This window comes from Phaenicophaeus curvirostris, chromosome 6 (assembly GCF_032191515.1).
Source record: "Phaenicophaeus curvirostris isolate KB17595 chromosome 6, BPBGC_Pcur_1.0, whole genome shotgun sequence".
Taxonomy (NCBI): domain Eukaryota; kingdom Metazoa; phylum Chordata; class Aves; order Cuculiformes; family Cuculidae; genus Phaenicophaeus; species Phaenicophaeus curvirostris.
Window position 1 is genome coordinate 50,081,602 of NC_091397.1, and position 12,255 is coordinate 50,093,856.

Here is a 12,255-nt window from a genome sequence, read left to right on the forward strand (position 1 = left end):
ATCTTTCTCTGCTCCTCTTAAATGTCTATCCTGCTGCATATATACTGTGCAGATGGAGATCAGTGACCCCAAAACAGCTCCCTCCCCACTGCCAGTTAATTTGGCATGTCCTGGTAGCACAAAGCAAGGAGCCCACAAAAACCTACTCAGATTAAGCCATTTACCTCCTCACTCAGTAGAGGGGAGGAGGAAAGGATTAACAGAGATGTTCCTGGTGTGATGTAGTTATAACAATAATTTTCCTAGGCTGAGCCAAACAGCTGAGGGAGCTGATACACCAAAACGTACGTTGTCTCGACACAGTTTAGCAGGTGAGGCTAACACACTACTACTACCTACAATCACCCAGCAAAGGAAGGGCACCTTTGAATTAACAGATTGCTTTGGACCAAGTTAGATTTGATTTGTTAGATAGGAACAAAAGTATATAAATCAAATTACTTAAAAGCTATTTATTATTTATTTAAATCCATTTATTGTCTATTATTTAAATTTATTTTTACTCTAGTTATTTTAAAATACCAAAACAAATCTGACAGTGTAGATGACCACGCACTACTCGGAAGAATGTCATAAGATAAAGCACTTGCCGTGTGAAAATTAATCTGTACTTCCGGCCCTTACCTTAAGGGAGTGGTCAAAAATGCCATATCCACAATTAACTAACTTGTTGCTACACACTTCAGCATAAACGCCATGTCTCTAGGAGATAATCTTTGTAGGGAGTTAAAGGATCTACAGATTAAGTCTCCTTTACTCTCCTTTAAGGTGTCTTCTGCTAGCTCATTCAGACACAATTCCTTCTCCTCTTCCGACTGGGAATAGATCACTCCATCAGAAAACCACAAAGATATCCTCTTCCTCCTTATACATCCTGCTTATTTCTCTCTCAGGTCTCTTACACATTTCCAGTTGTATTTTCAAATAATATGCCAGTCCTGAAAAGCCAAAGCTGCAAAAACTTAAGCTTAAAAGTACCTGGCATGGACTCTGGGCAGGTGGCCTCCTCACGGGCTGTGCCGGCCTGCGTAGCACTTGTACAGTAAACAGCTCAACAAGTCTTAGCTGCTATTCACTGTAGCTTGTCTAGAGGTGTCTTCTCAAAACAGAAGCAGTCAGTGCACTCACCTGCAGAACTCTTGTTCTTATCCATCCTGTAATCCTCAAAGCATACTGGGAAACATTGTTCTGGCGAAATGACAAAGCATGGCACTAAGCAGAAATCTTTTCTTCTTTTTTTTTTTTAAACATCTTTTTATTAGCACAGTAACAAATGCAGACTTAAGTAGCCCACAACATACAACCAATCCACTGAGTGACTCCTACTCCACGCCTTACAGTTAAACAGCTTAAGGTATTTCACTACAGGTTACCGTAAGTCCTGATTAAACCCTTTATTCTTTTCACAAAGATAGATTGGCTTATAAAATAATACATTAACTACTTCTCATTTCATATATGAGGCCATATATCCACCTCTCCATATCACAGATCATGAGATGACAGACTTTAAAAAGGATTTGTTAAATACCGATGTGCCCTCCATAGGGGAAAAGAATCCCAACATCTTTTTACAAAAAAAAACAAACCGAGAAACCCAACCCAGAATACCCCCACAAACCAAAACAAAACAAAAAGCAAAAACAGTGTGTAGAGTCTTGAAAGGACTTGTACATAAATGTCAACATATGTACCTGTACAAAATTAAGCTGTTTTAATCTTTTACATATTGCAAGCAAACTGAAAACCAAAGAAGACTAAGAAGTTTACATTCTTCTCGGTACTATAAGTGAGCTAATATTGCTGAACTAATTACAGTCTTAAAATATGCTATTCCCAATCCTAGCTGTCTACTGTAGCAAGATACCTTAAGTTACAACAACAAAATCTTAGGAAATAAAAGACTGAATAAAATCTGTTATAGAAATACCCTACTCTTTACCAGCACCCTCCCTCCCCCCACCCCTTCAAAATCATAAGCAGCTCTTTCCATCACAGACGAATAATGTAAGAGTTTGACAAAAATCCAACTTATGTAGCATATCTTTTGGTCCATTGTCTGGCCATTCTGTCATGCTCTGCTCTGTTAGTCATATACTGAGTGGCAATACTTCCGACCAGGGGGTCAGCTGAAAAGAAAAGAAAACAACCCACTTATTTCAGAAAAGTTATTGAATGAAAATTTAAAAATAAAGCTGAAGCCTGAGTTCAACACAAGGGTATCACACAGGAAAAGTATATTGCAACAATCTAAATGTACTGAACTGATGGTCTGTATCTTCATTGATTTGCGTGTATTTATAGTGATGCGCTAATCTATTACTTGATAAAAATCAAAATGCCAATTAAAGTTTTAAGGAGTTTAAAAGACAACAATCCAATAGTCATATTTTTGATTGTCAAGGACTTCCACCGATTCATGCATTTCAGGTTTATTTTACCCTTTCTAAAAGTATCTGGCACACACTCATTGCTAAGTGTACTTGTATCAAGATAAATCTACCTTCTAGGAAAGATCAGATCTCAAGGAAAGCTTCTATTTTTCCACCAGTTTTTTTTTATTATACACAATATAGCATGAAATGTGATGTTACTCCCATCTTTAGATGCATATAGAAATAAAACCTGTAAAATTAACTTTGGAAGCCAAGACATATTCCGCTTAACTGGTGTGTGGATTACAGGTGAGTTAGAGAAGCAGCGATGACTACTCGTGATCACTGGTTTTAAATGGCATCTTGGCTTGTATCAGAAATGGTGTGGCCAGCAGGTCCAGGGAGGTTATTCTCCCTCTGTACTTGGCACTGGTGAGACTGGTCTTTGAATCCTGTGTTCAGTTCTGAGCCCCTCACCACAAGAAGGATGTTGAGGCTCTGGAGTGAGTCCAGAGAAGAGCAACGAAGCTGGTGAGGGGGCTGGAGAACAGGCCTTATGAGGAACGGCTGAGGGAGCTGGGGTTGTTTATTCTAGAGAAGAGGAGGCTGAGGGGAGACCTCATTGTTCTCTATAACTACGTGAAAGGAAGTCGTGGAGAGGAGGGTGCTGGCCTCTTCTCCCAAGTGACAGGGGACAGGACAAGAGGGAATGGCCTCAAGCTCCACCAGGGGAGATTTAGGCTGAACATTAGGAAAAAAATTTTCACAGAAAGGGTCACTGGGCACTGGAACAGGCTGCCCAGGGAGGTGGTTGAGTCACCTTCCCTGGAGGTGTTTAAGGGATGGGTGGACAAGGTGCTGACGGACATGGGTAAGTGTTTGATAGGAATGGTTGGACTTGATGATCCACTAGGTCTCTTCCAACCTGGTGATTCTATGAAAAGCAAAAGATCAACCCCTTGTTTTCAGAACTGTGTTTGTGGCTCTTCTAGCTCCATTACTGAATTGCCACAATCCTACAGACCAGCGAAGAGTGATTAACCCTTACCCAAACCCAGAGTTGGTTTGGAAGGGGAAGGAGATTTTGTGTGCCAGAGGAGGACCGCGGCTTTCCTTGCAGGTCAGCCTGAGGAGCCGTGAGCAGCAGGCAGGTAGGGTGCATCACCTCCACCTGCCCTGGAGAGGGAAACATGCTGCACTGGAGGCCAAAGCTGCGCTGGCCAAGCCAACACGATGGGATGAGGGCCAGGTTATTGGGGTGCTGGGTGGGGTGCGAGGTGCCAGGCGGACTTTGCAGCCACGCAGGGGACTTACCCGGGTTGCAGTCTGTGAGGAGGGAGCAGATGGAGAGGAGAACTTTAGAGATGGTTAATGCTGGGCTCCAGTTGTCTTTTAAAATGTCCAGGCAGATGACGCCTTGGCTGTTAATGTTACAGTGATAGATTCTTGTCCGAAACGTTACCTGCGGGAACAGACACGCGGTGGGTGGGGGCGCCCTCTGGCGGCCGCCGGGGGCAGCGCACCCCCCGCAGCCGCCTGGCGCTGAAAAGCCGCTTCCCACCGAGAGCTCCAGGGTGGAACAACAGACACCCCCCAGCTCAGCTCCGCTGATGGAGGGAAAGCAGAAAAGCCTAGTTTGAAATCGAAAAATAAATGCGTCCAACGAGCAGCGCCGCTTCCAGCCCATCCCAGTGCACCCGGAGGGTGTTAAACACGCCGTGAGCAGTGACAGCACAGAGGGAAAAGGAACCAAAACGCAGAACGTGGTGGTTTATCAGAGACCCTGAGTGAACTGCTGCAGCCTCAGCACTTGGCTGCTTATGGTCTCTGTGAAACCCAGCCTGTGGGGGGCTGTAAATTTTTATTTATTACCTTTTTTGCTCACAGCAGCAAAGGGGTCTGGGGATTTTACACTAGCATTTTTCTCCCACCAGGCTCCCAGGGACTTGTAAAATCCCCCAGACAGGTCTGGGCACTTGGAATTGCAGCTCCCACCACTGAGGAGTTGGTTGCGTTTTATTATTATCAAGTTTGGGAGACGTGACTGAGCCAAGCGGCTTGCCATAGAAATTATCCAAAGGAGAAACAAAAGCACCACGAGCCTTTTTAAGGAGAATACAACGTGACCTGCAGAAATGCCTTACTCTGACTCACCGGGTGAACGCGACAACAAATTTGGTGAAATTTGCATGAATTAGGATTATATGCACGAATTAAGGTTAGCGAGTTCATGCCCTAAATCCTCAGAATCTGTCAGTTATCCACACCCACAAATTTTATTGTCTGTTTATAGGTCACGGGGGTATTTGCAAAACACGCTCGGTAAGCGTGCAGTACAACAAGCACACACTAGTGCTTTCTCTTGAGATTAGACCAGCCCACGCAAAAAACTTGACAGCCAACCCTCTTTTTTCCAACACTCTTTCTGACGTAAAAATTTTGCTTGTGACCCTCCCTCTGGCAGGCTTGGGGAACAGGAATGGTGTGGAGTGACGCAGCTAAAAAACCCCAGTGCCTGGCGTGGCACCCGTGTGGTGTTCCCAAAAAAACTTGTCACACAGGAGACACCCACACTGCACACTTTGGGAGACTTTCTACTTTGCTCCTTGTAAGCTGCTTCGATTTTAGATTAAAACAGGAAGCAAAAAAAAAAAAAACAAACCCCAACAAGAACAACAAATCCCTAAACTTTTGCACGTTATGCCTGGGAACAGCAAAATGTCTGCAAGACAGTAGAGATGTGTCCCTCTCCCACACCTTCTGCAACAAGCTGCAGCTCTGAAACAAAGAACCTCTGCTGCTTTCTACTTAAGGAACCTTAGAGGTATAGCAGGTAAGAAACCAAAATGAGTTTTCTTTCCCAGATCACCTAAACCTCAGAGGAAAAGCAGCAATAGCTCCCTACAGTCATGTGGAAGTCCATGAACATCAGCCAGAGCAGAGGGCGGATCTGACTGTGGTACTTGCCCCAACCCAGACCGTTTAAGGCAAACCAGAAGTTTGTGGCATTTGCAGTTGCTGGCATCAACTTTGCCTTGGGTTCCCAAGTAACCCTCAGCCCAGCCCCACTGCTTGCTCAGTATTTCTCTATTTGACCTACAGATTTGGTCTCCTTCCAATAAAGCTTCTAAATGTAGGTGAGGTAATAATTTTAACAGATTAAACACTTCCAGAAGGGGAAGTGGATACAGTAAGGACCAAATTAACAGAGAGGTCAAGAGTTCCAATTTGTAAAGACAAAGTTGTTAATCCTGATTCTAAGCACAAAAGCTAAATACTCAGTATTGCAGAAAGCAGTCTCTGTAGGCAGCGACTTTCAGTCCAGTTGACTAATAACTGATAACAAAGTACAAATTATGTTTGCCTCTAAGAATTATACTTACTGTTTAATTATTATTCAGAAAGGAGAAGAAAGAGAAAGAAGACTCCCATTTTTTGCAGAACAGCATGGTTCCTTAGGGAACCTTAAGATATAACCCTTAAGGGTTATAGCCATGGCACTAAAAGTAGTTTTCTCCAGTTAGAGGAGTTCTGCCTAACCAAAGCACTGTGGGAAAATTCTGAATTTGTTTTCACTTAAGCAGCAAGCCAGAACTGAGCTGGTGTTAGACACGTGCAGTCCAGATGTTTGCCATTTACATTTTTCGCTGATGGTACAAAAGCCAGCCGTGCAGGGAACCCAAATGAAGCTGGGAGAGGAATTGGATGCCCACTTAAAACCAAACAAAAGTATTTAAAGTAAATGTTCATTACACCTTAGAGGGGACATGGGGGGAGAAATCACATAAAGCTAGCAGATTCTGACCAAAACCAAGAGAAACTGAGTTACTTAAAAGATCACATAATGTATTCAGGGTCAAGAGAACAGCATACGGAACAGCAGAAAGAAAACAGCGTAACTGAATGATCCTTTGGAAATGTCCCACCTGAGATTACATTAATGCAGTAACTACACAGAGTTAAGCACAGCTTTTGAAAAGGCATAGAAGAAGCTAATCTCAACCTTACCCTGAAGCGATAGCAGAGGTTAATTTACACAAGCAGCAAAATGGGAGTGGGGGGAAGGAAGTGGTTAGGGGTTATTAATACAAATGATCAAAGCACACGCCAGGTCAACAAAAGCTACTGTTTCCAACTCAATAAACGAAATCTAACCCAACTATAATGTAACTCTTGGGAAAACGTCCATTGTAATACTACAAAAGAACAGCAGTCATCTTGAGGACTAAGTACTGAACTCTTAATTTCTAATTATGCTTGTTTATAGGATTCTCCTGAATCCAGGCCCACCCATCATGTGCCTGACTCAATTGCTATCTGAAACAAAGGTAAAACCAGAATACCACACAAAATGAGAAAACTAAAAAAGCAAAGAACAGATTAATCTTCAAAGCGTTGCATGGAATGCTCAATGAATGCAAAAGAACTCCATTATACTTATTTAGGACAGAAGAGAGTATCTGTCCCTGTATCAGATTTCTCCCACTGAAGTTCCTTGTAATATGCAATGCATTTCTGAGTCAAAATTTAAGACCTCTCATTTCTCCAGCAGTACAGCAGTGCTGTCCCTCTTGATATCTTTCCAGGAATCTGTTAATATCACTTCAGCACAGTCCTCTGGCTGTCCTATAGCAAAATCCTCCTCCACAAAAGTTTGCTCAAACATACCGAATCAAACCCTCGGCTGGAGCTAGGCCCAGTCCTCAAAGGCTGCACCTCTATGTCCTCCATCACACGTCTTTAGGATGCTCATCAGCCACGTGGCATTTGTTGATAGTGGCTATGCCTCAACACCTCCTCTCATGCCTGTCCTTAAGGGTCTGGCAACCTGCCAGGATGACCAGCTTCAACTCACTTTATTTAAGAAGGTAAATCCTTTAATGACATTTCATTTTTAAGTTGTGAAATGAGTTCTACTATAGACACTTCATGATGGGGCAGTCCACAGCAGGGACTGCTCTCATCAGAATTACCAAGGACTCAAAGAGGCAGTAGAGGTTTGTTTCCACCAGTCCTGCAAGGCTTAACAAGGGAGATTCAAGGGAAACTTGTCTTTTCACTCCAGACAGCTTAATCTTTTCAGAGGTCAAGGCCTTTGAAATGACCTTCAACCACTCTACTGCTCTAGTAGCGCTTATCATCAAAATGGTACACTGGGCTTTGTTTCAACTAGCTGTTTCTTTATTTCTTGGCTTAAAAGACCAGTACAAGGCTATGGTGATTACATTCGCCCTACCACTTCCAGATGACCCACAAACAGTATTTATCAGTCACTGCAAGCAGCTGCACAATCTGAAATCAACAAATGCATAGGAATAAAGCCAGAGCAATATGATTATATTTTCCAAATTATCATTGATTAACACTAGCGTAGGTGTTAACATAGGAACTGCTATGAGTCTCTGGTTCCCAGCAAAAGAAAGGTTATTCATTTAAACCTTAAGTACTCAAGTAGCACATTCTGTTAAAGCACTGCTGTACTTTCTCCTATATCCCATCTCATTGTGATTGAAGTATTTTATTTCCATATATATATGTGATTTGTAAACCAACTTGGACTCTGCTAGATGAAAGACTCCGTTTAAGTGCAACTCTGCTACAATACAGTGCATCTCCACTAAGCCAGCCTTTTAAGGCCTCATTAAGTAGTCTCTTTTTTTCAATCCCATTCTCCTTTTCCTCTGGATGAGGGTTTAGATCCAAATACAAAGGCAAAGAGACCCCTGTCTGAGGCACAAAGCAGAAAGCAGGGCTGGAATGACAAAACTGTATCTTCAGTTCTGCATCAGGGAACTTGACATATAGGGCTGTCCCAATACCAGTAGTAGCTATAATAAGGTCTTGTAAGCCATCTAGCTGGAGAAGCCTGGGACCATAAATGCTTCTGACCTGGAGCACAGGAAGCAACAGTGTAGCAAATCACACCTGGGAAGGTAAAAGCTCCCTCTTTAAATGCTTACTGGGCTCATGATAGAAGGTAGTGCATATAGTTGGTGGGACAATAAATTATGCAATGCAACCTAATTAAACCAAAATAATGAAAAATTATTCTGAACTGAATTAAACTCCTAGCACAAGAGAACCACCTGTGCTACCAGAGAACCTCCAAAAAGGGATGGACAGGCACCAGCAGGAAATCACTAGAGATGTTCCAGGTTAGACCATGCTGCTTGGGGATCAAAGCCCTAACTTAGGTGTAGAATAAAAGGCCCTGTTGATACTATCAGAAACCCTGAGTTTTTTCAGAAAAGATTCCTTAATTTGGGAAGCTCCTATTTGACTGGTATGACCAATCAGCACTGTTTTAGCTGATGGCCTGAACTATGGCTGCAAGTACTTTCTACTGCAGACTAGACCAAAGTGTGAAGATGGAACGGTCATTGGTGTTTATCTCATCAATGCAACTACTTTTGTAGAAAGTTAAACATGCACATAAACGCTTTCAGATACAAGGCAAACATGAAGTGTACACACAACCACCTCTTCTTGTAACCCAACACTCTTCCTCTGGCCAAGTATGTGAACCACAAGATAACATTCACCTGCGCTCCTGTTTGCCTTGTAGCACTGGAACACAACACCACCAGAATAGAAGAGCTTCACAAATATAATACACCTACATAAAAAATTTGTTACTGTATAAATCGGGGAACAACGCAAGTACCCAGAAAAACAAAAAAAATAAATACCTCTTTAGTGGCCAAGACACAGAGAGCTGTTATGCTTATGGTAACTGAGTGGTTTGAGAAACAACTATTTGTATTCTTTTTCCTCTCCCCAAGTTTATTTACTTTTCAAACTCTTAGTCCTGTCCAGATGTTTGCACTAATTGCTTAGAACCTCTTATAAACAGAAGCAGAAGAAACCAAAACAAACTCTAAAATAGTAAGCAAGAAGACTGGAAAAACCATTAACATTAGCCGATAGAAACCAATATGATGTCTGAAATGAGTCTAAGTTTGTTCTTAAATAGAGTGGCTTTCAAATGGGCTGCACTCCATTAACACTGCTTCCTACTTGACCGTCTGTTGAGTAGTCATGACTTAACACAGCTACAGGTCTCTTACCTTTGGAGGCTTGAACGGATATTCTGGTGTAAATGTGATGTCAAGGAAGAAAACACCTCCCTCATAGACTGAGCCTGGAGGTCCTAGAATGGTTGATCTCCATTCGTAGATGTTATCACCTTTGGGTCCAGCACTAAGAAGGAAAAAACCAAAACGGTTTAGGAATATTACCACAGTTCAACTAAATATGACCTCTTAAATTCTTCAGGTACGACATGGAAGAAAGTTCTCAGTGTTACAAATCACACGCTGTCTCAAGTAAAGATAGGGATTAAAAGTAGATTGAATGCTTCCAAGATCTCAGAGATTTTACCCAGACTTATCAGTGTTCCAGACTGCTTAGCAAAACTGAGAAACTAGAAGTGGGGTATGGTTTTCATCTTCTCTCTTCTGACATTTATAAAAGAAACATTGCCCAGAACTACTCCCAAGCATGCTATACAGTCTCAACACAACACAAAATTTACGTTTTGGAGAACAAATTCAGAAATAGCTCTTCCAGCTCTGCCTTAACAAAACTGTACCACATCAAAGAACATACTAAATACATCAAGGACTCGTGTTGATTTTATCAATCTTGTGTGTTCTTTAAAATTAAAATACATTCCCGTATTATTGCTAAACCAAGGCTCATGGTATAATTGAAGGAAGCCAAATGCATGATGACATTCTTAAATATCAAGATTTTCTATGCTTCCATCATTTTGCTACACTTATTTCTAAAACAAAGTCACATGAACTTGTCTCATTGATACTGTTTCTATTCGGAACTGCTCTTGTAAGGAGAATTTAAATGACTGTGTCAAATTAAAACAGTGCTTTCTCAATTCAGCTTTGTCTAATTCTAGATCCTCCTTAACCTGCCAGCAGTTCTTCCTAAGCAGTACAAACTAAAGGTGTTGCAGAACATAAATGTCTGTTTGTTGAAAATTAGGTTTACTGAGATCCTCAGACACTTGTATTCCGTAGCATGCTACGCGTCACTGAGTATTTCTAAGTACAGCTCAACCTGTAAAGCCATTAACAGCCATTGCTACCTCTGTTTTTCTGTGCTGCTACGGTAGTATTTTATCTGTAGGATGCCAGAGGTTAAAACTCTATTTGCATAAAGGGAGGTGCTGACACAGCTTTTTCATCATGGATATGCTATGACTTTGGGAAATTCTTCTCCCTTTATTCTGTAAAGGGCCAGATTTTAACATCCCTAATACAATTGAAACCAGCATTGCTTTTCTTTCCCCACTCTTTTAACAAGACTAATATAAGACAGAAGGATTAAAAAAAAGGGGCTCTTGTAATATTATAACAATCATGGAGCCCTATTACTTGAGAAGTAAGGCAATCCAATAAATCCAATATATATGTGGCAATATGCATTTGATTAACGTGAAAGCAATCAGGGCAATTGCTAAGTGTTAGTAACAGTGTTACAAATAGAAATACAATTACAAAAATACAAATTCTCAATGTAACAACAGTGTTCAGACACGCCTTTATCTCCCATCTGTGTAGTACTGGTGAGTGTGCTCTTGACAGCAGGGGAATCGGGGGAGAGAAAGGGAGTTAGTTCTGTTATCAAACCTAAAATTTTATTTTCAGATTGAAATAAAAATATAAATTCATAGCACATTAGTGTTAAATAGTTCAACAAGATGGAACCTATGATTAAAAGCATGCTTTCCAGTGAAGGAAAGCATGTAAGAAGGTAGTAAAGGGAGACAGGTTCTCTGCAAGTGGATGCATCAGCCATTAGGGAAACACTTCTCTCCTCAGAATACAAAATCCCACACAGCTCAAGATTGGTACTAAATTATAGTAAAAGCCATCTATCCCGAACACTCTTGGCATCTCACTCCACCTTAATGACTTGGCCCTGTCCTATGCAGGTCTATATATTTGGGCACTCAGTACTCTCCAGCTACCACTTGTGCATTAGACTGGAAGAGTGTTAAATTTCGACAGGAAGTTCTACCTCTTGAAACATATCAGCTTCCCTGTGAAAACTTACTGAAAAGGACTCTCTGGGGCCCCCTTAGCCACCACTCCAAGGAATCACCTCCTTATATGTATATATTAGCCAACCTACTGACACGCTGCCATTTTTGCAAGTTGCACGGGCGATCACCCTCTCCTCCCTCCCCCAAAGATGGAGCTACTGAACGGAACAGGTACTTGAGGTTTGTTAGCACCGATTTACTGTTGGAATTTATATTATGAGAACTGCCCACTGGGAGCAATTCAGCACTCAAGAAATGTGATATGTGATTAGCACCGAATACAGCCCTCTGAACCAACGAGTAATATTTCAACATTTTGCATTTTATTTCCAGCTTCAACCCAGAGGACTGTCAATAAAAAAAAATCCCATAGACTTAAAAAATAATATATTATTATTTGTAACAGTCTTAGAAATCCCTTCTATCCTATTAGGTTTCCAATTAGAGCTATCACTGCATGCAAGTAATATAATGCTAGACCTATGTATTAAGAGAGTGCAACATCTTTGTAATACATCAGTAGGCTTTAAAGGCAATGCACTAAGCTTACCTTTTAAGCCTTTCATAATTCAATTAACAGAGTGAAATAGCTGTAGACATCCAATTTTTACATATTAATATTGATTGCTTATAAAGGAAAGACTGAAAGTGGAAGATGCATCAGCTTCAGAGTGCAATATTGCTTGGATTTAATTTAGGATTAAGTAATACCAAGCAGCTCAAGAAAACCTAGTGCTTTAATAGAAAAGTGACAATACTGGACCACAGCCTAAGCACAGCAGCATTAACTTTTGGTGGAGATATAAAAACTATCAC

General features: G+C 41.3%; 1 protein-coding gene across 1 annotated transcript in view; it reads right to left on the reverse strand.

Annotated features, from left to right (window-relative positions):
• Window positions 1-1,230: 1,230 nt before the first annotated feature.
• UBE2E1 (ubiquitin conjugating enzyme E2 E1) overlaps window positions 1,231-12,255 on the reverse strand; it is a 45,364-nt gene continuing 34,339 nt past the window's right edge. The window contains 3 exon segments of the mRNA XM_069860149.1: window positions 1,231-2,129; window positions 3,690-3,837; window positions 9,443-9,575. Coding sequence (XP_069716250.1) covers window positions 2,032-2,129; window positions 3,690-3,837; window positions 9,443-9,575 — 379 coding nt within the window. The 3' untranslated portion in view covers window positions 1,231-2,031.